General features: G+C 53.3%; 1 protein-coding gene across 2 annotated transcripts in view; it reads left to right on the top strand.

Annotated features, from left to right (window-relative positions):
* The window catches only part of STXBP1 (syntaxin binding protein 1), a 69,815-nt gene extending 48,374 nt beyond the window's left edge, over positions 1 to 21,441 (top strand). Inside the window, exons 11-20 of one of the 2 annotated variants that reach the window (XM_067040670.1) lie at positions 6 to 66; positions 1,410 to 1,475; positions 2,115 to 2,195; positions 4,368 to 4,506; positions 5,468 to 5,577; positions 6,616 to 6,717; positions 8,677 to 8,762; positions 12,254 to 12,408; positions 14,020 to 14,145; positions 19,476 to 21,441. In XM_067040670.1, the coding sequence (XP_066896771.1) occupies positions 6 to 66; positions 1,410 to 1,475; positions 2,115 to 2,195; positions 4,368 to 4,506; positions 5,468 to 5,577; positions 6,616 to 6,717; positions 8,677 to 8,762; positions 12,254 to 12,408; positions 14,020 to 14,129 (910 nt within the window). In that variant the 3' untranslated portion in view covers positions 14,130 to 14,145; positions 19,476 to 21,441. The remainder of the gene's footprint in view (positions 1 to 5; positions 67 to 1,409; positions 1,476 to 2,114; positions 2,196 to 4,367; positions 4,507 to 5,467; positions 5,578 to 6,615; positions 6,718 to 8,676; positions 8,763 to 12,253; positions 12,409 to 14,019; positions 14,146 to 19,475) is intronic. The other variant, XM_059072597.2, reaches the window with a different exon arrangement.
* The last annotated feature ends 5,483 nt before the right edge of the window (positions 21,442 to 26,924 follow it).

Here is a 26,924-nt window from a genome sequence, read left to right as displayed (position 1 = left end):
TCCAGGGAAGTCACCCGTTCTCTGAAGGATTTTTCTTCCAGCAAGAGAATGAATACTGGAGAGAAGGTAAACCCGTACTCATGTTCCAGTGCTCCAGAGAAAGCAGAGATCCCTGCTTTCTCTCTAGGGGTGGGGAAGATGCCTCCTCAGCATGGGACTGGTGAGTTGGGGGCCGAGAGGGGTCATGGTCCTCTTTTCATCTGTACCATTTTGTCTTATTTTTGTATTTCAAAATTGAGACCTGAACCCCTCGCCTTTTGGTATTTACAGAGAGCTTCTCCTTGTTACTCTGAAGATTAATGTTTACTGTTCTGGATCATGATTCACTTTAAGCCAGAAGAACTTGCTGAAACCTTTTTCAGCTTGTGGTAGCATTAGAATTTGTGTCCTAATTCACCCGGGCCTCTCCTCCCCCTGACTGTCTATCAGGGGTGTTTTACTCTCTTAGGAGCAATGCCTCTCTGACTGTGCTGCTCCCTGGCTGAGGGTCATTAAGCGATTTCCTGATTCCATGAGAACCAAGCCCCACCGTGGACACGCCTTACAGCACCCAGGCCATTGGGCGCCACAGACTCTCATCTCTGCCTCCCTGCTCCTTGCCCCCATCGCCTTGCTCAAGCCATGCCTGTGTTCCTTGAGCCGGCCTTGCCTTATGAGGTCCCTTTCCTTTGGCTCAGGAATCGTTTCCTCTGAGCCAAGACTAGGGAGGTGTCTCTGCTCTGCACCCACATTCATGATTCCCTGCAAGAGTGCTAATCCACTCACTTAGAACGGCTCCTCTGCTCAGTGTTAGCTCCATGAAGGCAAAAATTCTTTTTTTGTCCTGTATCTCCAGCACCTAAAAGTGCCTGGTATGTAGTAGTCATTCAATAAATTTCTTTTAGGTACATGAATGGGATTAGGTGGGTCACCCAATTAGAAAGTCAGCAAAGCCCTTCCACCTATCAGGATGCAGATTCCAGCCTTCTCCTCCCTCCTCCCTACTTCCTGCCTGTCTACACAACTACATCTTTTCTGCGGAGATGAAATGGGAATTGATTCCATGACTGCTTGAGCTGAGGATGCAGAAAAGCAGCATATGCAGAGGAAGAACTGTTCTTTCCTGGCGAGAATTATGCTCTCAGTAACTTTCTCGTCCAATAAATAAAACATAATTGCTAGGTTTCAGAGGTCAGTTCCCCACCTGTAAGACAGTCACGGTGTTTGGATCAATAATTTTTTTGAGCCAGAGAGGTGGAAATCTAAACACACGTGATCTTGTGTTTAACAGATGCATTTGGTGGGGGGTTTCAGAGGGAGCACTCGGGAGTCCGGTGCTGGCGGCTGTCCTGTCCTGCGCCCGCCCCCCTTGCCCCCCCTCTTAGCTCAGGGCCGTTGGAATGAGACCATGTGCTTCCCTCTCCCTGCAGACCACCATGCGGGACCTGTCCCAGATGCTGAAGAAAATGCCCCAGTACCAGAAAGAGCTCAGCAAGGTATGACGATCCAGAATGATCCATTCGCAGCGTGAGTTTAAACAGCTGCAGAAAGGCTCCTCCAGCCTTTGCTGATTCATAGGAATCCCCATGTTTTCAGTCATATTCAATTTTTATTAGAAAAAAATGAAAGGTTGGGATAGACAGGTTATTTCCCATGATTTTCTTTTCTCCTCTGCATCTTTTTCTCTCTGTATCCTTCCAATCCCTCACCCCATGGGCCTGAGAGAGAGAGCCCGGAGGAAGTCCCAATGATCTGGGGGTCACACACACATCGCTTCCACCTTAGAAGCGAGTCACTAAATCCACACGAAGGCGAGGGGCATTGAGCGCCACCTGCTGGAGGGAGGAGTACGAAAGGATTTGTGGGTGCCTGTGAAACCATCACCCCACCCCACCCCCGTAAAGGATTTCTCCTTCCTCTTGACTCTTGTAGAAGGCGGTCTATCCCTCTTCCCGACACACGCAATTCTCCACCCGGCGGTGTCTGTGAACCTGCTTGAACGCATGTTTCATCTCCTTTATGAGGCTGGAGGCGCCTTGGCGCCTAGCACCGTGTCAATACGTAGCAGGTGCTTAGGAGATGCTGCGCAAATCAGCGACTGACTCCTTGACCACACGCTCTCTGCTTTGTCCTAGTACTCGACCCACCTGCACCTTGCCGAGGACTGCATGAAGCATTACCAAGGCACCGTGGACAAACTCTGCCGGGTGGAACAGGTAGGGCCTTTTCCTCCTCTTTCTGCCAGGCCCGTTTATTTGCTTAACTGAATTTTAACATCTGACCTTGAACACCCTGCAGAATTATAGGAAATAGGAATGGGAAAGCCTGCTAGATCGTGTTGTCTCGAGTCTCTGGAGCCAGTGCAGCTCCACGCTCAACGGCAGGGACTAGATTGGTCTGGAATGCCATGCCGTTTGGATTTTGCACGTCTCACTTTCCAGAGGCTCCCTGGAATGGTAGAGGAGAGATGTACGCAGCGCTGAGCCCTGCATTGACAGGGCTGAAGGTTGTATCCTGGACGTCTTTCCCTCCTGCCGCAGCCACACCAGCTTGGAGACCTACAGGCTGAAAGTGGGTAGGGCGGCCGAAGGTCAGGAATTCTCCCACAGCCTCCCTGATCACAATTGGGATCGGAGTTCTGTCCCTGTCACTGGTTTGTTTGTTTGACGTGCTTGTTTCTCTCTGCTTTCTTTTCCTCGTCTGCAAAGGGACGTAACAAAGCTGCCACATTTTCCAGGAGTGTCGTGTCGAGTCAACTAATCCTGGCACTATATTCCTCACACATGATAACATTTCTCAACCGGGAGGGGAGGTCATCCCACGATGCAGAAGCCTCAGCCAAAGGTCCCTCTTCACAGAAAAAAAAAGAACTCGAGTTCTCAGTGCGAGGCTAAGATTTAAATCTCCTGGTTTGATGTGACAGGCTCGGCTAGGTTAGTAAGACCAGCCCTGGTTCATGGACTCTCTCCTGTGGGGAAGTAGCCCTGCTGAAATTCATCAGTTTCATGGGTGATGTTTGCAAACTCAAGGCGTCCTCTCCAAGAGAACTTGACTCTCCAGAAGATAGGTTTATCCCTAGAGCGAACGGTACAAATACAGTTGAGATTCATCCTTGGAAGTTTACATTTTTCCAGAAGTGCCCAGTGGTATTTGTTGAACTAGTCACATTAAATTTTTTTTTAAATTTATTTACTAATTATTTTTTAACATCTTTATTGGAGTATAATTGCTTTACAATGGCGTGTTAGTTTCTGCTTTATAACAAAGTGAATCAGCCATACACATACATGTATCTCCATATCTCCTCCCTCTTGCGTCTCCCTCCCACCCTCCCTGTCCCACCCCTCTAGGTGGTCACAGAGCACCGAGCTGATCTCCCTGTGCTATGCAGTCACATTAAATCTGACTTTGAGGCAGTATTAGAGCCAGGTCCTGCTGAGCAGACGTCTGTTGAGGCTGTGCTGAGCTGGGAAAGGGCCTTGGAGAGGGGCCCCACCTTCCTCTGGCCCAGGCTGAGCAGAGGCCCAAGCTTGAGATCATGCTCGTTACGGACTCCTGGGGTCTTGAGAGAAAAAAGGCCACCTTCCGGCAACCTCTGTAAGAGCTCCAGAGAAAGTTGCAGCTGCTGGTCTCAGAACAAGAGCAAATCGTTCTTGGTTTGCTGAGACCGCCGTGCTGCTTCCTCGGGCCTGTTGAGAATGGATCCTTCTCTTGCCTGAGTCGCGAGGGCGGGGCCCTAGGCCATGCTTACGTCACTCTTTTATCTAACAGTCCCACTGTTAGCACCCCCTCCCCTTTCATCTCCTTCAGAGGGATTCGCAGGGAGCCCATGTTTTATTTCTCCTCTCCCTAAAAGTGGGTGGAAGACTAAAAACAGAGGTTAAAATCCTGGAGTAGTTAAAGCCCAGCGGGCACAGCCTTCCGTGCCAAGGGGAGCGGAACAGAAAGAGTCCAGCCAGGCGGAGGCACCTTATAATAGTGAAGCTTTGCACGTGTGGGAAGTGCATCCGCTTAAGCCCCGATCCCTCTGTAGGGCTTTGTCCCTCTTGAGGACCTACCAGGACTGAGGCTTTCCCTGAGGAATTGGCGCACGTACACTGGAACTCAGCTGGAGGGAACAGCCTGCCTTTCAACGAGATGGCAAATCAGCGTGGTTTCTGGTTTTGGAAAGCGAAGCCTGGGGCTTTCCTCGGTTCTCACTGATGCCGTAGATACCGGTGCTGAGTACCCCCGTTCTGATTAATTAACTGAGAGCATAAGCACCTGCTGAAGACCTTCCCCCAGCCAAACTAAACATCCCAGACGTTTATGGATAACCGGTTTTCCAATAGTCGCCATTTGTCCAGCCTGTTGCCAGAAATGGGGTCCACTTGGTGTGTTTTCTGCAGGACCTGGCGATGGGCACGGATGCTGAAGGGGAGAAGATCAAGGACCCCATGAGAGCCATTGTTCCCATTCTGCTGGACGCAAATGTCAGCACCTACGACAAAATCCGCATCATCCTTCTCTACATCTTTTTGAAGAACGGTAGGGACGGTGGGCTAGAGGGGAGGGGGATAGGCCCTTTCTTGGGGAAGATGAGGCAGCTGGGAGAGAGAGAACAAAGTGGAAAACAGTGTAGGGCTTCCCTGGTGGCGCAGTGGTTGAGAATCCGCCTGCCGATGCAGGAGACACGGGTTCGTGCCCTGGTCCGGGAGGATCCCACATGCCGCGGAGCAACTGAGCCCGTGAGCCATGGCCGCTGGGTCTGCGCGTCCGGAGCCTGTGCTCCGCAACGGGAGAGGCCGCAACAGTGAGAGGCCCGCATACTGCAAAAAAAAAAAAAAAAAGTGGAAAACAGTGTAAAAGACAAGGAAAAGGGAAGGAAAGGGGTGTTTAATAAGATCTGAGGGGCTCTTGACATCTGGGGAAATGTCACGCAGGCAGATCAGTTGCAACTAGAGGCCGAGTATCCCCCAGTGATTCTGGAGTTAGTCCAAGGGACAGGATAACTGGAAGGGGACAGGGTGGGGACAGCTGGGAGAGTCGACTGGCTTTATGGCCAGTTTATTAGAGCATTTCTGCTGGATACTTTTGACTCGCCCCACGTTTGTAATCTGTGTCTCTAAATGACAGATTTTTACCCACATATGCTGCCCGTAAGTGCCCACTGTGCCAGAGACGGACACAGAGGCTCTCCCGTCCGAGCTGACTGTGACGTGGGCCGGGGGGTGGGGGTGGTGGTGCCGGCTGAGAAGCAGGAGAGACGGATGGAGACACAGACCATGAGGGGCAGCTGCTGACGGTCACAGCCCGTAGGCTAGAGTGGAATTGGAGTCCCGATCTTGTCTTACAGTAAACTCGCTGCCGTGAGCCGACCGGTTCCCACTAATGCTGGGGAGGAGCAGGGGCGCCCCCTCTCCCCCCTGCCCGCCGCAGGCTCCCGGCTCTGCTTCTCAGCGTGGGACGTCCAGGGGCCGGTGTGCTGATGGGGGTTTCGTTCTCGCAGGCATCACCGAGGAAAACCTGAACAAGCTGATCCAGCACGCCCAGATCCCGCCGGAGGACAGTGAGATCATCACCAACATGGCCCACCTGGGGGTGCCCATCGTCGCGGACGTGAGTGCCCGCACCGGGGGGAGGCGGAGGGGAGGCGGCAGCTCTCATCTCTTCTCCCCCGACTGGCTTAAGGCCGCTTGCGGTACACACACTCGACACCGAGAAAGAGAAGACATAAAATCCGAGGGATGCAGGTGTAGAGGTAGACATAAGATCACGGTGTGACACCGGGAGCCCAGGCGGGCCCATCAAGGAGGCACACGTGGTCACAAAGCTGAGCTGTGTCTGTGAACCCGCGCCCAACAGGAGTCCTACCAGCCCTGTCGCACCGTGTCTCGAGTCAGCCCGCCTCTGCCGTAGGGCACTCAGACTCGGAATCTTCTGGGAGGTTTTAGTGTCACGCCGCCTTGCCACCTTTGGGTCTGCTTCTCTGGCAACGACTCAGGACCCAGTGGGGTCAGGTGTGGGGGGCCCGACCAGCGATGAGCTCTGGAAGAGGCTGGGCGGGGGGCTCCAGGACTCTTCAGAGGCCCCCCCCCACCGCCAGGAACCTTGCTTGTAGGAACCCCACTTCCTGCAGGGAGTCAGCTCACGCCTCAGTGCTGGTAAAGCAGCGTTGTAGGAGTGCTCCTTCTGGAATCTGAGAATCAAAAGCTTTGTTCCAGAGCCACCAGACCAGGGACCTGTGACTGGGGGGCCATCTGGCGTTTTCAGGCCCTTGTTCACAAAGGGACCGAATGAGAAGAGAGATGATTCATTCGGTGCATCCTGTGCTGTTGAAGCAAAATCAGTCACACCAGAGCAGTATTTTCTCCTATAATTGACAACGATCTAATTTTTTAAACTCCCTGCATTTGTCAGAAATGGCACTTATCCGTCTGACCCACGTTTGCCGTTTTTCCTGGCTTTGAAGAACCAAGTCTGCCCCAGGTTCTTGGGCTGGAGCCCACGGGGCATAGTCCGGGCTTCTGCAGGAAAAGCTCCCTACTTCTTAGCCTTTGTCAGTGCTGACTCCCGGAAGGGAGCCCAGGGGCCAGCGGGGCTTCGCGGGCGCAGGCGCTGCTGACTCAGAGCCCCACCCCGTGTGTTTGCTTTCAGTCCACGCTGCGCCGCAGGAGCAAACCGGAGCGGAAAGAGCGCATCAGCGAGCAGACCTACCAGCTGTCACGATGGACCCCGATCATCAAAGACATCATGGAGGTCAGCGCGGGCCGAGAGCAGGGCACAGGGGCAGCCGGGCCCGGGGCTCTGCACCTGAGGCCTGGAGGCTTCAGCCTCACCTGCCCTCGGGTGGGGGGGGGGGTGACACCCGGGGATTTGCACCCAGGCCTTGGAGGGTTTGTCCAGAGCAGCCCCAGGAGACTGTCAGATGTGGATCCTCAGATCCACACGATTGAGCCCCACAGTAGAGACCCCTCAATGGCACCGAAGCCGAAGGAACCAAACCCGCCACAGCACCTGAAGGCCCTACGAGTAAGGAGCGCCACGCTAAGGACACAGCAGGGTGGGAGGGCCTCTGGAGAGAGATCCCAGCCCGTCCTCCTCCTCTCCCGCTGTTCCCCTCCTTCAGCCCTCATGTCAGCCGGAGACTCCGCCGATCATGTTTCTGTTGAGCCCTATCCCTTGCCTGGAGTTCTCACTCTCCTTTCCACCTCCTGAATCCCGCCTTCCTGCCAAGTCCCATACACTGGCCCACCTGTCTGACCACCCAGCACCACAGAGGCCTCCCTGGACTCCCACAGCATGTGTCGGGGATGCTCTTTACATGTGTGTGCTGCTCTCTGTGTGGGGTCATCGTTTTGGACCTTGGTCCTGTGCCCTCACCTGACGTGTCCTCTGGCACCGAGCCTTGCGCATAGTAGGTGTTTTGCATCTCTGAAAGTCAGGGAGCCCAGCGGTGTCCCTTCCTCCCCTTCTTGTAGCTCAAGGTCGAGGAAACCCTGTGTAGAATCCTGACACACCCTGGGAGCTCTGGGGTGGGATTTGGAGATGGTCTTTCCAGTCCCTGCCCTGGACAGGTGGACAGGACCGGGATCCAGAGAATGAAAGGTCTTGGCCAGGGTCCCCTCGTTAATTCATAGCAGTCCATGTGTGCCCACTGAATTGTACGTTAAAATAAATATATTTTAAGTATATATAGTGAGTCAGCTTCCTATTTTTAAAACCCACAAACCAAAAAGATGGGTGAACATGAGACATCTTGAAACCAATTACGTTTCTTGGCTTGGCAGATTGTATCAACCGCTCTGTCTCATTCCCTCCTTTGTTCTCTGCTCCCTTTTCCTCTCCCCACCCCCCCCCCGCAGTCCCCCAAAGAGACATGTGTGGGCTTCACACGGTAGCTGTTAGGAGTGTAGACTTCTCAGCAGCAGGGGGTGGGTAGCTGGATCCACCCACCAGATAATTAGGCCCTTGGGAAACCGAGGCTGTAAGGCCTCAGCTTGCCTGAGAGTCTGGACAGGATGCGACATTTATAACCTCACGTGGAACATAAAAGGGTGGAAGAGAAGCAAGAAAAATTAATGCAAGGGGTTTTTAAAGTATATTTTATTTATTTATTGTTTTTGGCTGCATTGGGTCTTCGTTGCTGCGTGTGGGCTTTCTCTAGTTGTGGCGAGCGGGGGCTACTCTTTGTTGTGGTGCGCAGGCTTCTCATTGAGGTGGCTTCTCTTGTTGTGGAGCACGGGCTCTAGGTGTGCGGGCTTCAGTAGTTGTGGCACATGGGCTCAGTAGTTGTGGCTCGGGGCCCTAGAGCGCAGGCTCAGCAGTCGTGGCACACAGGCTTAGGTGCTCGGCGGCCTGTGGGATCTTCCCGGACCAGGGCTTGAACCCGTGTCCCCTGCATTGGCAGGCGGATTCTTAACCACTGTGCCACCAGGGAAGCCCAATGCAGGTTTTAAAAAAAAAACTTCTCTTCAAGAGCAGACCTACAAACTTATCTCACTGTATCCACTGGTTACGGAGCATCTGGTCTGCCCGCTCTGAGCTCAGCATGAGGCACCCGGCAGCGGGCAGCGGACAGCGGACAGGGGAGCTCTGGTTGTTGCAAAGTTGGCCGTGGTTTTGGCTGAGTGACTTGTTCTTTGAATTGTCTTACCTTGATTGTGTCAGCCCTTTGCAAAGAGATGGCCGCTTGATAGCTGTGTCTCTTCTTTCCAGGACACCATTGAAGACAGACTTGACACCAAGCACTACCCGTACATCTCCACCCGCTCCTCTGCCTCCTTCAGCACCACCGCGGTCAGGTGAGTACAAGTCCCAGAGCAAGCGAGCAGGGAGCAAGCGGCACTGTGTCTGGTTGGACGGAAGCCGCACGGCAGTCCTGCTGTGATGCCGCACGACCCTCGAGAACCCTCCCACTGCTTCCCATCACAGCCAGGGTGCAGGCCAAGTCCTTGCAGCGACCCATGAGGCCCTTCAGCCCCTGGCTTCCCGTTCCTCCCTCACTCCCTACTCCTCCCCCACTTCAGCCACACCAGCCTCCTTGCTCTTCCCGAACACACCAGGCTTCCTTCTGCCTCAGGACCTTTGCACTTGCTTTTCCCTCTGCCTGAAATGACCTGTCCCCAGTTATCTCTGCATGGCTCACCTCTTTTCTCCTCCAGGTCTTTAATAAATTGTTACCTTCTCCCATCTTCCCTAACCACCCTGTTTAAAATTACAGTACACCAGTCTTCCTAGCAGCGTTATTCCTAATAGCTCAAAAGTCGAGATGACCTAAATGTCTATCAGCTGATGAATGGATAAAAAAAAATATATGGTACATTCATACAATGGAATATTGTTCAGCCAAAGATAGGAATGAAATACTGATCCGTGCTGTAATATGGACAATCCTTGAAAATATTCTACTAAGTTAAAGAAGCCAATCACTAAAGCCCACATACACTATGATTCCATTTATATGAAATGTCTGGAACGGGCTAGTCTCAAGACAGAAAGCAGATTGGTGGTTGCTCGGAACTGGGGATGGGTGTGAGGGTTGGGGAAGGGGGAGCGACTGCTAATAGGTACAGAATTTCTTTTGGGGGGTTGATGAAAATGGTCTAAAATTGATTGTGGTGATGGCTCACAATTCTGTGGCTATACTGAACACCACTGAATTATACAGTTTAAATGAGTGAATTGTATGCTACATGAATTATTTCTCAATAAAGTGTTACAGAAAATAGTGAAAAAATTACAGCACCCCAACTTCCTGTCTCCCTTCCCTGCTTTTTCTCCATAGATTACACCCCCGCTTAGTGTGCTGTATTTAGCTTCTTTACTGCCAGTCTCCCCAGACTAGAATGTCAGCCTCACGAGGGCAGGGATTCGTGTCTGTTTTATCCTCAGTGCCTAGAACAGAGCCTGGCATGTAGTAGGCACTTGGTGTATTCTGTCTTCACTTTTCATTCATTAGTTAATTTTAGTAATTAAGAAAGAGATGAATACATCATCTGCATAGAGCCACATTTCTCAGGTCCATCCTTGATGGAAACATAGATGATGGAGATGTGGATGCCTTGGGTCTGTTGGGTTTCTGCCACATACCTGGTGATGCTCAGACATTTCTCAGCTTGGAGATGTGAGCAGACAGCAATCCATGCTTCCACCTCTAGGTTCTCCAGCCCTCTGTGATTTCTTGGCCGCCCATGAGGCCTTGTACCTAGGTTTTCGAAAGCTCTTCCTCTTGTTCACCACCTTGCCACGTTCATCCAGAAGCTTTTCCGGCTATGCTCTGCAGGCCACGTCTCCACGGCCAGTCCCTGGGACTCTCAACACCAGGCACACATTTTGCCTCCAGAATCTCTTCTCTGCCTCCCTCGTGTGTGCGGCCCAGGCTCCCAGGGTAACACTTCTCAACACATGGGCCTCTACTAGTACTTTGCCCGCCTGTCTTGTCTCTCCACTGGCCCCCCGCTTCTGTCGTCACTCTCAGGCCTGCATGATGCCAGTGGAGGCCCAATGTTTATTGCCAGCCTTGGAGTGAAATACAGAATCCCACACAGTATCACAGCCAGGCTGGCTGACAGCGGCAGACAAACAAATGATTGCACGGGCAAAAAAGAAAAGTGACTGTGAGGTCCTCTGGGCTGGCCTTCGTGACGTGGAAAGTGGCTTTAATGCTGTCCTAAGTCAGGAAGAAGGGTAAAGATTCCACTGTTCAGAGAAGCCTTGCTCTCCTCGTTCTGTTTCAGATTTATCCGAATTTAATTGAAAATTTAGATGACACCGACAAATGCATTTTACAAATTACAAAAGACCGTTAAACAATAGAAACTCAGTGACCCCTATTAACTTTCTGGATTATTTTTAAAACTTCCACAAAAGAAATTCCCAACCCAATGGATGCAATGGTGAATTCTTCGGGTATTTTAGGAAGAAACCACTCCACGTTAACACATTTGCAGATTAAATAGAGAGAAGAAACTTTCCCACTTATTTTAGGAGTACATGATCCTAAAAGCAAATCTGAAAATGGCATTAAATAAAACTTCCCTGGGCTTCCCTGGTGGCGCAGTGGTTGAGAATCCGCCTGCCGATGCAGGGGACGCAGGTTCGTGCCCCGGTCCGGGAAGATCCCACGTGCCGCGGAGCGGCTGGGCCCGTGAGCTGTGGCCGCTGGGCCTGCGCGTCCGGAGCCTGTGCTCCGCGGCGGCAGAGGCTGCAGCGGTGAGAGGCCCGCGTACCGCAAACAAACAAACAAACAAACTTCCCTCAAGCACAGGGAGGCAAATGTTATAGATAAAATATTAGCAGACTAAACCCAGCGGCATATACGAGGAGCAACGCATCTTGCTGAAGGGTTTGTTTGAGGAATGCGGGGCTGGTTTGACACTTTAAAATCCTCAACGCAATGCTCCACACAAGAAAAAATACATACGATCTTCTTGAGAGATGGCCCCTCATTTTGTTTTGATTTTTGTTTTGTTTTCCCCATTTTCTTAGCCTGGAAGCAACCCATTTCTCATTGTTTCCGAGGACAAGGTGAAGGCCCGCTGAGGGAAGCTGGGGCCGGGAGTTGGGGGGGCACCTGGGGAACTGTCCTGCCACTGAGATGCCTGTCGTTCAGGAGGCAGCTCGGTGTCACCTCCTCCAGGAGGCCTTCCCCAGTGATGCCCGGTCGGCACCAGAAGTCCCTCCCCCGCGTTTGTTCCCACGGCACTGAGCTCCTCTCCTTGGGGCGCGATGCAGACCCCCATCCTCCCGCCACCCTCCTCACCCCACCCGCCCCAGTTAAGCCAGAGCTCTTGGTTGGCAAGAGCCACATGTCACTCAGGTCAGCTCCTCGGTGCTGGGGCGGCCCCAGCCCAGTGAGGCGCCTGGTGCACGTCCGTCCAGTGAATCAGTGTGCCCGCTACAGACGGGCCCTGGACTCTGTGGTCCCTGCTCCCTCCCGCGGAGCGTCCCAGACAAGCCCAGAACTGTACAACTGGGGGGGGGGGGGGACACCGGGGCCAACATCATGCCGGTGAAGATGCTGACCATCCAGCTTTAAAGCCGACCCGAACCCGCCTGTTGCCTGCATGACGGGGCCCCAGCACAGGCGCTCATAGTGATTCTTCTCCCAGCAGCCAAAGCGCTTGATAATTTGCACTGCAGTGCAGTTCAGCCAACACTGGCTAAGCGTCTACTCTGTTTCGGTCACTGGTGTACAGAATGAGTGTGTAACACGTCACGGAGGTATGAAATACAAATGCCGTGGATGCAGATAAACATGGTTCTTTCTCTCTCCCCCTCCCTCCTGCCCCAGCGCCCGCTACGGACACTGGCATAAGAATAAGGCCCCAGGGGAGTACCGCAGTGGTCCTCGCCTCATCATCTTCATCCTGGGGGGCGTGAGTCTGAATGAGATGCGTTGTGCTTACGAGGTGACCCAAGCCAACGGAAAGTGGGAAGTGCTCATAGGTGAGTGGGGCGTGTTTTCTAGAGGGAAGGGGCCGCTTCACTGCACCTGGACTCCATTCCATGCTTTGGTGTTTCATTCTGGCTTCGGTTCTCTGTTGCCCCTGAAAAACTTAAGTCTCTAGACATGTTTGTGGACTGCAGGCGCTGACGAGCGAAGGGTTCCTTCCTCATGTCTGCACTGTGTCTCTGGACGAGTGGCAGCCCCGTGTGGTGGGAAGAGGCTGGTCACAGGACCCAAGAGACCCAGGCTGATATTCCTGCTCTGCCACTGCCACGTGGGTCACCTCGAAAGGACCTCCCCTCTCCACGCTGTTCCTTACCCACGAAAATGGGGTTAAGAGCACCCACTTACATCCTGAACTAGGCCTGGTGCTGGCCCGGGGCTGCGGGGTGGAGGGTAGGGTGGTGTCAGTTTCCTGGCCTCCAGCCTCACGTCCAGAAGACGCTCAGTGAACTTAAGGTAAATGATTACCGGCTCCTTTACCTGTCAGTTGAAGATGCACAGACGAGGAGTGAGAGCAGATACTGCCTGAAACATATTGGCCTGACTTCTGGGCTCTGCTGAGGCTTCCCCCAGCCAGTTCCTACTACTTCAGGGTCTGTCACACCCCTTCTGGTTATTTCCTGCTGGTTTTCCAGAAGAAAGGAAGCAACTTATAAGAGCTGACTTAAGGCAGCAGGAGAAGATTTTTCTTTTTCATGCCTACAGGAGCTTCTCCAATTTCTCGGCTGCAAGAGAAAGAGTGAGCTGAGAAAAATCTTGCTTTCTCCAGATGCCTTCCTTTTGTCCCATCTTGCCCTTAACAAAATGGAGTTGCGCCTGCCCGGAGTACCTCTTAACACTGATTGGCAAGAGGTGATCAGCACCTACTGCCCTGGCTGGGCCCTGCCCTTGCCCTGATCTCAATAAGATGTTTCGCTTTTATACCTGCACTTTGGGGGGGGGACCAAGGCGCAATGCCCCCCAAGCTCTCAGAGTGAGCAGCTTCTGCAGACCAGTCCATGCGGCCGTTCCTGCGTGTATCAAGATGGAGCTGGCACTGTCTTCACAACCCGCCTTCCAGATACCACCATTCGTTGGGGAGCTCGCATCTCCCCCTACCCTCCCCACTCCCTGAAGCCTCCCCTGTCTGGTCACCGTTTCTCCCTGTGTTCTTTCCTTTTTGGTTACGTAGGAGCCCGTGCCAGAGCTCTCGGTGTTCCCCGCTTGCGTACGTGTTGCATGAGCGTGTTGGCTAACTCTCTGCTCAAACACAGCTTTCCTGGGCAGAAGCCGTCACAGCCAGGCTTCGCTGTAACCCACGCTGGCCCGACCTGAGGTTCCCTGTTGGGAGGTGGAGACCCGGGGAGACAGGGTCGCCCCTGCGGATCGGTGGAGAGGCCTGGTGCAGACCGCTGACGCCCGCTGTGTGGCCCCGCCCGCTCTGTGCATGCCGGGCGTCCTCGTGGCCCATGTGCGCATGCGCCGCGTCTGCACGGCGTGTGCTCCGCGGGTGCGCGTGCGTCTCGCTCTCTCGCACCTCATTGGCTGCATAAAACGTAGGCCTAAGTTGGCATGTTCCGGTAATGTACCTTTGTTCAAGCAGTCAGCCGGCCTCTGTTCTCCCGCAGGTTCTACTCATATTCTCACTCCCACCAAATTTCTCATGGACCTGAGACACCCCGACTTCCGGGAGTCCTCTAGGGTATCTTTTGAGGATCAGGCTCCAACAATGGAGTGAGAGCCAAAGAAACAAAGTAAAAGCAGCTTATTACAGAAAAGAAACTCTTCCACTCTGAAGGGTTTTCTTTGATTTATTCCGTCACTCTTTTTATTTTTCCCTTTTCCGTTTATTATTTATTTGATTTTTTTTAACGAGAAAATGCTTGCAGTTCTTAACACCGATTGAAAATGTGTCCGATGCTGCCCTCACCAACCCTACCCTGAGCCCCACTGGGCTCCAGCTTGCCAGCTCGCTCATGCTCAGTCAGACAGCTGCAGCCCTCTGGGCTTTAGACCAGAAACAATCACAACTGCTATGCACAGTCCTCCAGAGGGAGCTGGACCTGGAGGGATGCCACAGGCACGATGCCCCAGCCTGCTGGCCCCGGGGTGAATTTGTGGGCACAAGGCAGAGAACACCAGGCAGCCTCCGGGTTGTGATGTGGTGTGGGAACTTGAGAGTGAGACCAACAGGTGTTCAGGGGACAGTCCTGTCCAAGGCAGAACTCCAGTGGAGATGCCAGTCGGCACGGGATCATGAGGAAAGCTTAGCAGAAGGCGTCAGGGTAGACTCCCAGTCAGTGGTAGTTAGATATGTCAATACCTTTTTCCCAGGACAGAAATTTATCCTGAGGAACAATTTCTAAGGGGTGATGGGGTCATAAGCCACCTCGTACATGGTGAACTCCAGCCACCGGTGCAAAGAGCTCATGTCTCCTGTTCCTCTGGGAAAAACAGCACTTAACAGTCATTTGCTCTTTCAGTAATTGCTTTTATTTTAATTCTCCTGTGGATCCTTTGGAGAGTTCAGAATCACACCTCTCTCTCCCATTGGAGTCTCCTGGTCAGATCGAGAGCCTTTGGGTAGAAATCTGTTCTCCACGCTCTGTGCTGTTTTTAAAGAGCGTCTTCTCTCCCACCATGCTCTTGGAACCCATTGTCAGTTTGGCAGATTACCCGGGTTTTATTCTTGTCCTCATTCCTTCCTCTCTCTTTCCACCCTTCTTTTGTGCTGCTAATCTCCCCTGACCTGTTCAGATGGCAGACTGACCCTGAAGACCTCAGTGCACCATTAGTCATTCTTTAGTTTCATTACACATTCTGTGATGAGGCCACGTCTTGTGTACCTGACTTCGTCTCCTCTGCTGAGGATGCACCCTAGAAATGTCCCCACCCCCACCCCGGGCTGAAACGTGGCCCCGTGAGTTACAGAGCGTGAGTCACCTGTCAGTGAGCAGCGGACAGGCATGGACTCTAGCCTCAGCTTGGCCACAAGCACCTGTGTGACTGGGGGAGGTCGTTCCCACTGGGTCACAGTGCACAGAACACAGGGAGGCTGGATGGCAGAGCCGGAGGCTGCTCGGGCTCTGACCGTCTGTAATGCAGTCGGTCAGTTGGTGGCTTAACCCAGGCAGCCCTCTGCACTCTGGCACACTCTCTGGCGACCCTTGGGGTAATGAACATCAGAACCCTGGCGGGGTAACGTCAGAAGTGTGCTTGGTTTTTTTTAAAGATAATAAGCTCCATCCACGAAGGGCTTGCTCTAAAGGTCTGCACCGGGGGCTGTGCTGTTTAGCTCCTCTTTCTTCACCTGGGCCTGAGATAGCTGCCCCAGGGCAGTGGGGAGATGAGAAGCCTCGAGTGGCTGTGAGCCAGGACAGCGAGCCAGGACAGCGGGGCTGGCTGTGGCCTCGGGCTACCTGCCATCCTGCCCAGGCTGCCTTCACCCTAGAAAGCGAGGCCAGTGGGTGGTCAGTAAAAGCAACTAAAAATACCGCCATCGTTCAGCAGCACCTTCGTAGTTGGTAATCAGAGACATCGGTTCTTGTGCAGATGGCAGGTAGGTGGACGGCATTTGCTGCAAGATGTATTTCGAGGCTTCTCAAAGGACAAATGAGCAATGACAGAGCACTTGCAGAGTCAGAAAGAATCACAAACCCAGACCCCAGGGGCTCCTGGTAGGATTCATTCTGGGATTCCCTGCTTTGGAAGATGCCTCTTCTTCGCACACTGCTTCCTCTGTTTTATGTTCAATCAGCAGAGAGGTCTCAGCTGCCATCAGAGCAGAGAGAGCATGAACAGACAGACTCTGGCTGTTTGTTCCTGGCTTCTGAAATGCTTTGTTGAACAGTGCTGGATTTTAGAGAGTTCAGTGAAGAAAAAGTGAGGCACAGAGCCCTCATACCAGGGAGGTCAGAAAGCGGGTGAGCCTTCCGACTTGCCCACTTCTGTTGCAATTGTCCAGCTGACCAAAGCCGAGGGCACCGCAGGGCGTTAGAGAGGCTGGGCCGTCTCCTCCCCCACGTTGGCGTTTGCAGGAACTTAGCTTTTAAGGGATGGGTTTCCCCTGCTCAGCAGTGAACGAGCGTCTGCGATGGGCCCTGTGTGGGTGCCAGTGCTGTGCTCCAACCTCCTGGCCCTGCTCTGTCCTCCTGGCCCCTCTCTGTCCTGGAGCCCAGGCTGGGCTGAAGGGAGTGGGCATGGATAACTGAAGTGCACAGATGCCACCAAGCCTTGGCTCAGTCCCCACCAATCAATCCATCATTCCTCTCAACCGTTCTAAGAAATGAAATCTTTTGATTAGATCTTCACCTCGGTGCTCTAGGTGGTTTATGTTAAAAGTACTGACCATTAGGGAATGTCCAGGAGGCCTCAGGAGCCGATGAAAGGGGGCCGAAAGGCTGGCTTAGACCTATTACGGAGCGCTTACACGGGAGAGTATGTTTTTGTTTTTGTATGTTTTTTTTTTTTTTTGCTTTATTCTAGATCGGGGTCAGATAAGTTTCATTTTTCAGTGGGACTCAGATTTGAATCTGAACGCAGAGCCGATCCAGTGCCCAGCTGCTGCTTCAGCCTTTCCTTACACATCCCCTCCTGGGGCAGGAAGCCACAGGGCCCCCAGAATCGAGAGTAGTGGCGTGGCCTCTGGGCCTGCCTGTGCCACCAACACACCTCGCCACCCTGGGCGACTTGGATGTGGGCGGGCCCACTATCTTCCACATCTGGCAGATCATCGAACTCACCCGGGCTGCTCTTAACTATACAGTTTAAACCTATCGTTCACCGGTGCTGCCTTCAATAGCCTGAGTCAGCAGGACTGTTTGAGCCAAATCCAGGAACAGCTAGACCCTCTGATCTGTCAGAACTCCTGTGGTTTTCGGGTGCCGTCTGTGAGGAAAGAAGGATTTTGTCCTGGCAGAGGTCACTGTGTCTGGCCCGCAGCTTTGACAGTCTTCGGATGCCTTTGTTGTGGAGACCACCGTTCACGTTTCAGTGTTGCAGTTATGTAGAATAAGAGGGACCCTCGGAGCAGTAGAGCCCACTTGCTGTTCTAGAGGGCCTACGCGGTCAGCCGCCTGGGGGTTCAAGTGAGAACGTTTGCAATGCTTGTGGTGGTGAAAAGCTTGACCAGGGTATTAAAGCGATACAGCTGGTTGCCTGGCAAGAATTGGCCCTCAGGTGATTCGGATTAACACCAGCTGGTCTGCATCCTTTAAAGAGAGCAGGTATTAATAGTTAGGGCCCAGGACCATAACTGTTGCTGATACTGTTGGTCCTGGAAGTTTTCTGCTTTCAGTCAAAGATTGGGAACACCAGACGGTCAGCAGTCAGATAATATCCCGAAGTTCCGAAGCGTGCATTCCTTCACTTCTTCCTGGCCTCCCTCCAAGTCCTGAATCTAAACATAAGCAAGGGTAGGGGACACCTTGGGATAGGCATCTGCTCAGAGGCCTTTTGGCTGCAAGGGAGGACGTTAGGGACAGTTTCTCTGGCACGTGCATTGCCTTAACCTCGGCAGCCCCCACGCTGACCCCCCGCACGGAACTCCCAGCCGCTGCCTTTCAGGTAGAGACGCTCAAACTGCTGCATCGAGTTGAGACTTAGAAAGCTTTCATTCTGCCAGTGGTTCTGGTCAGAATTTGGTGACGTTTATCCCTGTTTCCTCATTTGTGGAGCAGCCTTTGACCTTTAGGACTAGTAGGAAGATTGGTAAGGTCACAGAAATGAGCGTCTTCGGGGGAGAGGGGGACACACCGCTGAAAGCGGTGTCACATTTGCCTATGGAGCGTCGGGTCTGCAGAATGAGGGAGCTTTGGGCGCGGGGCTGGCGCAGGCGCACTCTCAGGGCATCCCGCTGCGCGCCTCGCACCTCGGGGAGGCAGCTGGGGACTGGTCCCTCACTCAGCAGGCCCTGCAGGGGCTGGGGCTTGAGCTGCAGAGAACAGGATGTTGCGAAGCCTCTCACACCAGAGAGGGCTTCACCAGCGTTCTCCTGGCCTGCACTGACCGGGAAGGCTCCAGGCTGCAGGGCCAGCAGTCACAGGTCAGCTGAGCAAGTAGCGGTCAAAGGCATAGGGACCCTGGTATTTGGAATCACTCCCAACAAGCCAGCCAGAGCTTTCTTTTGCCTGCCCTCAGGGTGGACATCTGGCATCCCGTGGTTTCTGGTCCCCTCCTCATGTGAAGGCCCACTCACTTGGCCGCATCTCCAGGGAGGCACATTTTCAAGTACGGGTCTCTTTTGTTCCGTTCTTCTCTCCCACCGGGATCTCTTTCTTTGAAGCCTCATGCTTACACGCCAGTCACTCCTGTTCTGTTTAAGTCCATGTCCAAACCACACGATCCATGCATCTTTTTTTACTGCACTTACGAGATCTCTCTCTCTCTCTCCTTATGAAAAAGGACTTCATTTTTTTTTTCTTTTTTCTTTTTTTCTTTTTGCAGTAGAAGTATATCTAATTCCATTAGCTTAAATTTTTGCAAGCATTTCTAACCTCTTACAATGCGCGGTCTCTGCAAGGTAAGGCCTCAGGTACCCCCGGCCCTTCCCCCTTCGCACCTGAGGTCCCTCCCACCACGCAGTCCCAGCCAGCGGGCTCCCTCCCGGAGGGCAGTGGCTTCCCCCAGGTGCTCTGCCCGCCCACTTCTTCCTCCCTACCTGCGCCACTCTTACCACACACAGGCCCCCCTGCTAACCCCTGCCCCATTTCCAGCCTCTTCCCCGGCCCGTGTAGTTTGGAACTTCTCTCCCTGGCTTCACCTTGAGTTCAGGAGAGAAGCAGAAGTGCAGCTGCCCTGTCCCCTGGCAGACGGCAGCGCTGAGCACTGATGGAGAGGCGGGCTCCTTCCTTGGTACCGCCGGGGACCCTGCCCGAGCCAGAGGGTGTGTTCTGTTTATCCACAGCCCTCACGTGTCTCCCAGGCCTACTGTGACAAAGGCCCCAAAGCCCAGTCCCCAACTCCTCCCTGCGTCTGGGTGGGGGAGGGGGACCGGCTACAGCCCTGGGGATAGAACAGGGCAGGAAAGGGGAAAGTGTTCGAAACCGGCGCCGGCAAGCTCACGGTCTTTTCTGCCTTCCTCCAGGATCCACGCACATTCTCACCCCACAGAAACTGCTGGACACGCTGAAGAAACTGAATAAAACAGATGAAGAAATAAGCAGTTAAAAAATAAGCCACGCCTCCAACAAACGAGCCCTCTCCCCAAAGCGCTCGCAGCCCTGACCACCACTGACCGCCTCGGTTCCTTCGCTGACCCCCTTTCTCCCTCCATCGCCTGCCCCAGCTCTGCACGCCCGGCCGGCGCTGTCGCCAGCTGCGTTCTCGTGTGTGGTGATGCCCTCTTCTCGTTTGAAACAAAATAATGCATTGTGTTTTTTTTTTTTAAAAAAAAGAGTACCTTCTAGATGTATCCTGGAGGAGACGTTCGGTGTGAGGGACGTGCTGCTGGAGGGTTTCTGAGCTGCTGAGGATGATGAATTGGGCCCCTGCTCCCCGTCAGTCCTGGCTTTATGACCTTGTACATAACCCAGCGTGACGTGCACGTTGCTTGCGTATGGGAAGGTAGACGTTTGGGTGTTTTTTAAAACCCATTCCGGATTGTTCCTGTTCTTGTTGGGAGTCACTGAGATGTCCGTTCTTGGAGTATTTTAAACTGAGGACTAATCTGTTATCTTCACTCCAGTTCCTACACCTCAGTGTCAGCTCTCATCCAGATAAGCTTGGAAGTGAAGCTCAGGTGACATCTCGAGAGGTTTGAGCTGGAGTCGACCTCTGCTCTCCCCAGGGGGCTCATACCCCCCCTCCCCCGTGCTGGAGGTCGGGGCTGGGGGCATCCACAGGAAGTCAGGCTGGGTGCCTGCCGGTGGCTCCCTCCCTGGCCGCTGCCGCAGCGCTGTGATCCCGTTCTGTGGTCTGTCACTGTCCCCAGACGACTGATAGAGCTGGTCCTTCAGACCCGACCCCATCTTTCCCCGGGCATCGCCCCCGACAGAGCTGCTGTTTCTCAGCAGCGTCAGCCTGGGTAGAGCTCACGGGACAGGAGGGAACCAGGGCAGCGTGAGTTCCGCGGGCTCCTGGTCAGGGGTCCCTTTCCTGTGGAGCACTGTCTGCGCCCCTGACCCTTCAAACCACCTGAAGAGTAGCCCGGTGGATTTATCCGGACCCCGATCCCACTCAGGTTATCCTCCGTTTAAGATACTTCCTAAAACTTTATTTTGTGTAGTGTGAGGTCATATGTCGTCGTGCTTGTAAGAGCAAACGATCATTTTATTCTCTGTATAAAAACGTAGCTGTATAAAAACTTAGCTCTAATGCAGAAATCAAAGAAGCAGATGCAGGAAGGCTGTCTCGTCGCCCTCAGGACTCAGCAGCTCGTTCTCCGGAAGGGAGCGCACTGTTTGTTCTGCTGCTGTTGTGAACTATAATGACAGTGGAAGTCACAAAGATGTCCCGCGCCCACCCCCGCCCACCCCTGCAAACCGCGTGTGTATATTACTGTCTGTGGCGTCGTCATTGCGAACGTGGTGTGTGCTAGTTCTGCGCGGCCTCACTTCCCTTTCAGAATATACTCCTCACCCGCCCCGTTAGCTGCATCGTGGCATTCTCTTCTCAAGGCTTTGAAATCTCCCCTTTGCACTCAGATTAGTTTTCGGGTCTGTCTCCCTTCCCCCCCCCCCCGCCCCCACGAGATCTTATTTCCTTAGGACAGACTGTAGGTACCTGCCTTGGTTTGTTTCTTCTTGTTACTGCTTGTTTTGTCCCCTGCCCTTGACCAAACGATCGATGCTCATGCTTCAGGACCTTGTTTGTCCGACGTGTTGGTTTTCCTTTCTCTGTTATTTATATAAAAATAATTTATCAAAAGGATATTTTAAAGAAAAAAAAAAAAGCTAGTCTGTCTTGAAACTTGTTCACCTTGAAATTATCAGAATCTCAGTGTTTGAAAGTATTGAAGCACAAACATGTATCATCCTCTGTACTGTTCTGTACTAAAGCGCTCGAGTCTAATAAATAAATAAATCAGCGCCCATTCACGGTGTCCAGGGTGACTCGCGGCCCGGTTTTACTTTGGGGAGCGGAAGGAGAAAGGCTTTGTCAATGGTCCCCTGGGGAGGAGCCCAGCCACCCCGGGTGGCTGTGGCTCAGAGCCTTCTGGATCCATTCACTGTTACTTGCATTAGGATCTAGAGCTACCCGGCGTCTGGAGACGATCCATGAAGTGTGTACTACACTGCCTGAGACCAGGCAGTTCTTTCATCGTCCCGTGTCTCTGTGTATAGAATGTCTCTCCGTCGCAGAGAGACAGAGCAGGGCTCTGTCTTGGCAGGTGGCGCCCTACTGGAGCACGTGGTGCCGGTGCATTTCGGGCACGTGATGAGGTCATTTTATCCGCGTTACTGCTGTCCTCCTCCATTCCTGCTGCCAAGCCATCTAGCCTTATGATGAACTTATTTCCAGATCTGAAGAGTGTATCCTGCTGGTCATGAGGCCTGTTGGTGACCTGGAGAGACTGTGATGAGTTTGGTCCCAGTGGGGAGGGGACCCTTAAGTTAGGGTTGGCGTCATGCTGGAAACCTGCTAGAATACTGGGCGCAGGGGTGTGGGGTTCTTTGTAGGAACTTCCGTTTCTACCCTTTTGTCCCCAGTCACCCCCTCATTCAAATTCTGCTCTCCCTCATGCTGTTACGAAATCCAACAAGTCAGGGCCAGTTGGTGGAAGGTGCATCTCCACCACCAGGCTATTGTCTGGTGAGACTTGCCTTAAGGGAGGTAATGATGACATTTACTGAGTCCCTGCTGCTTGTCAGGCCCCCTTGTATATACCTTGTCTTTGGGGTGGGTGCTGCCCCCATTTTACAGATGAAGGAGCTGAATGGAATTCCCCGGTGGTCCAGTGGTTAGGGCTCCACGCTTGCACGGCAGGGGGCACGGGTTTGATCCCTGGTCGGGGAACTAAGATCCCGCGTGTCACAAAGCTCAGTCCAGCCGGAAAGCATCAGACTCTCGTCTTAAATTAGTAGTTGCCTCACTGGTAACCAGAATGCCTTGGAGTGAGATCCAAGATCAGAATTCTTAAACTCTAAATTGCTCTAAACTGAATTTACATTAAAGCACAGTCAGTACTGTCGGCTCCTTCTTCCCAGGGCCGTGTGTCCCCTCCAGGCCCACGGTAGTGGCTTGTTAGTCTCTCTAACTGTTCCTGACATCGTTTGACCCAGGGTCTCTGGCACCTCTTTCCACTCCACCCCCTCACCACCACCACCCAGTGGCAAACAAGCATTGGCCCTTTTTATGCTCCTGGAAGAAGTCCTGGTTTTCATGTAACACAGCACAAATGGAGCCTGCAGGCCATTCCTCCAGAAAGTCTCCAGTAGTGTTAAATATTCTTGCATGGGCCGGGTGTTCTGAAACAAACCAAGGCATAGAGTGTTGAATCTGTAACCGGGCGATCCTAAACCAGGAGCGTCTGTGAGCCACAGCCAGTCCTCCTTGCCTTTCTGGAGTTTCAGGTCTAGGCTGTGGGTCTCAGCCAGACCCTGCTGAGGGGCCTGTACACCCACTCGGTGACACCAGGCATTCGTTCCTGGGCGGCAGAATGGCGGAGTGACTAGGGGCGCAGACCTCGGCATCAGGCCGGCCTGGGTCACATCCACCTGGGCCTCGTTCCACAAGACCTTGATGCGGGAGTCTGTCCCCTCCTGTGACCGATGCCCCTGGAGGAACGGGGCTGAGCTGGCCCTGCGGTGAGCACGGTAAGCACTCAGTCAGTGTTGATGGGGATGATTATGACTCTCAGCCAAGTCTGGGGAAAAAGACTAAACACACACACTGGGAAAAAAAAAAAAAACAATCGAATGTCCATCAGCTAGAGGATGGATAAATGGTTGTGTATCCAGCCAGTGACTGCTCTTAAAGGCAGTTAAAAATGCATGACCGGGCTTCCCTGGTGGCGCAGTGGTTGAGAGTCCGCCTGCCGATGCAGGGGACACGGGTTCGTGACCCGGTCCGGGAGGATCCCACATGCCGCGGAGCGGCAGGGCCCGTGAGCCATGGCCGCTGGGCCTGTGCGTCCAGAGCCTGTGCCCCGCAGCGGGAGAGGCCGCAGCAGTGAGAGGCCCGCATACCGCAAAAAAAAAAAAAAAATGCATGACCTACATCTATCAACATGAACAAACCTCAAAAACTTAATGTTGAGTGAACAAGTTACAGAATACGTACAGAAGGTGTAAGGTTTTTAAACCTCATGAAAAGTACTATAGGATACTTATGGATACCTATGATGTAACCGTGTAAAAACGTGCATGAGAACGATAAATACACCAAAGTCAGGACAGTGGCTAAGCCCTGAGGAGAGGATGGTTATTATTGTGTTGCCTTCTAGCCCCAATCCCACAATGAATCAGTGGCTTAAAAGTGCTTCATGGAATCAAAATCATATAGATAATAATTCTCATTGTAGTTAATGTATATTGAGCACATATTATGTGCCAGACATGAGTGTTTTATACGTATCTTGCTGAAGTTTCTCAACAACTCTAGGAGTTAGATGTCTTTTTTTTTTTTTTTTTTTTTTTTTTGCGGTACGCGGGCCTCTCACCGTTGCGGCCTCTCCCGTCGCGGAGCACAGGCTCCGGACGCGCAGGCTCAGCGGCCATGGCTCACGGGCCCAGCCGCTCCGCGGCACGTGGGATCTTCCCGGACCGGGGCACGAACCCGCGTCTCCTGCATCGGCAGGCGGACTCTCAACCACTGCGCCACCAGGGAAGCCCCCACAGACTCATTCTTGCAGAGATTTTGTAGATTTTCATAAATGTTTCTGCATCTACTGTATGCCCTTAGAACAATTTCCAGACATCTTATTATTTTTAAAAGTTCTTACTGGAGTATAGTTTATTTACAATGTTGTGTTAGTTTCAGGTGTACAGCAACGTGAATCAGTTATACATATACTTATGTCCATTCTTTTTTAGGTTCTTTTCCCATATAGGTTATTACAGAATATTGAGTAGAGTTCCCTGTGCTCTACACTAAGTCCCTATTAGTATCTATTTTATATATCGCAGTGTTTATATGATAATCCCAATCTCCTAATTTATTCCTCCCCCGCTTTCGCCTTTGGTAACCATGTTTGTTTTCTACATCTGGGACTCTTTCTGTTTTGTAAATAAGTTTATTTGTACCTCCAGACACTTTAAATGATAGTTTCTTTCTTAAAAAATAATCTTCACCAATTAAATTGTGGTTTTGCAGGGGGAAGGGCCCATCGAGCTCCTTTACTAAACTCCTTTACCAAACTCCCAGCCAGGCTGTCTCACTCAGTTAATAGATATTTACTGAGCATCTACTATGTGCCAGCCTTCACCCTGGGCTCTGGAGATGCAGCCACAATGAGACTGGGTCCTCATGAGCTTACACTAGTGGTGGGTGGTATTATATCACACACACACACACACACACACACACACACACACACACTGAGTGAATGAATCGCTTATGTTGTGTGCTCCATAGAGGTGGGCAAGGCTTCAGGCAGTCTCCCTTGGGGCTGGGCTTCCTCTCTCCAGAACCTCCTAGAGGTGGCAGTGCCCCCAGTCCACGGGCCACTGCCCTGGGCTGATGCTGCAGTCTGCTGGGCTTTGTGCGCCGTACCCACTCCTATCAGAAGACCTGGATGCCGGAGCGGCTGCCGGCCTTTGTGGTCTGGCAGCTCCAGCAGTTCTGGGCCACCAACACCAGTTCCCAAGCAGGACACAGAAGCAGTCATGAGAAAGTGTCCCAGGGGAAGACGACGAGTCTGGGGTCCCAGAACAGGGAGCTTTGGGCAGGCTCTCCAAACAAGCCCCGGAAAGGGATATCCCTGGACCTGCAACATCCCCTTCCCCACCCCACCATCTGGAAGGCTGGCCTGGAAGCCCTACTGGTCACTCTTGCCATGTGAGTGCAGTGCATTTATAAGCCTGGCCCCGGCGACCCCCAGGGGCGACTCTGGAGCTAACAAAGGAGGGGGTACGGGTCCCAAAGCTGACGCCTTCTGTGGGCTCCAGGCAGCCTGAGGGGGCTGCTGGCCATGCTGCCCCGCTGGGCTGGGGACCCGGAGCTACCTCCTGAGATGTACTTCGGGTAAAAGAAGAAAGAAACCTGAGAGGCGTGACGAGGAAAGGCACTGGGGTGGCACCATGGAGAAGCTTTGCCCGGGCTGGGCTCCTCCGGGGCCCCCCGCGCCCTGCTCAGGTGGGGGAAGGGCGGTGTCCAGCTGGAGTTGGGGGCATTGCTTTGGGCTAGAGGGGCAGCCCCCCTGCTGGCCCCAGGTCTCGGGCGCTGGGCCAGGTCAGTCTCTCTCTGGGGCCTCTGTTCGCCCCGTCTGCAGTCCCAGGGCTCGCTGCACCGTTGCGAGTCTGTGCAAAGGCTGAAGCCCGTGCACAAGTGTGGCGGCCCTCCCAGGGCTGCCCCAGCCTGCAGGGAACAGATATTCTGGGAAAGACAGACCACCACAAGCTGGGGGTACTGGGATGTTGGAAATCCCAGAGGCTGCTCAACACACACAGCAGGCTGGAGCCTCACCCACCTGCTCCGCTGATGGCAACATCAGGTGCCGCTTATTAAGTGCCTGCGGCATCCCCGGGCCAGATCCCTGCACCATGTACTTCACATACAAGGTCACTTTCAGTCCACAACATGGTCTCCCTATTGTACAGCTCAGTGAGCTCAGGCCACTGGCCCAAGATGTAAGATGTCTCTTACATGGGATGTGAGAAACAGTACCCAAACTGGAGCCTGCTTTAACCAACCACCGCTGCAACCTGCCTCGTTGCCACACACCCACCTCCGCGTCCCCCTGCACCCGTCCCAGGGATCCCACTGTTTACAAGATCTGGCTGCTCAAACCAACCCCAGTTGCTGAAGTAACACTGAGCTGCCCCTTGTCCAGCCACCCGCCCTTTAGGGAGGGGCAGCAGTCACCTCTTGCTAAGTGCTGAGCCTTTGCCGAGCCCTGGGACAACAGGGATAGACAGGACCCGGCTGCTGTCCCAGGAAGCGCCTCGGCTCACAAGCGCTGGGTGGACACAGCAGGCATGCAGGCGTGGCCGGCTGGAGATGAGGGCCAGGAGAAGGAGCATGAAGGGGCCAGAGCCTGGTAGGGGCACACGGCTGCCAGCCAGGGCATCTGCCAACCAGTCACCGACTGCCCTCCTGACCCAGGATGCTGCCACCCCAGCCCAAAGCTACCGAATGGGCTTTTGTTTGCCGGGGTCAGCATGGGACAGATAGAGCACTTCCCCTGAGCTTTGCGGAAAATTGAACCAGCCTCTGCACTGGGACATCTTGGGACCCCAGCATGGGAGAAGCCTCTGATAGAAAACATCCATTTCTTACCATACTGCGTCTCCACCCGGCTTTGGGTGAACTGAGAGAATGATTTTGCTGTGTAGCTGCATCACCAAAGAATGAACAAGCTGAGCTCAGAGGGAGGGGCTTCTTGACCCGGGAGCAGGGGTGGGGGTGGGGGGAGCTCTGTAGAAGTCCCTCCCGT

This window comes from Kogia breviceps, chromosome 8, assembly GCF_026419965.1.
Source record: "Kogia breviceps isolate mKogBre1 chromosome 8, mKogBre1 haplotype 1, whole genome shotgun sequence".
Lineage (NCBI taxonomy): Eukaryota > Metazoa > Chordata > Mammalia > Artiodactyla > Physeteridae > Kogia > Kogia breviceps.
This window is presented reverse-complemented; position numbering and strand designations above follow the sequence as displayed.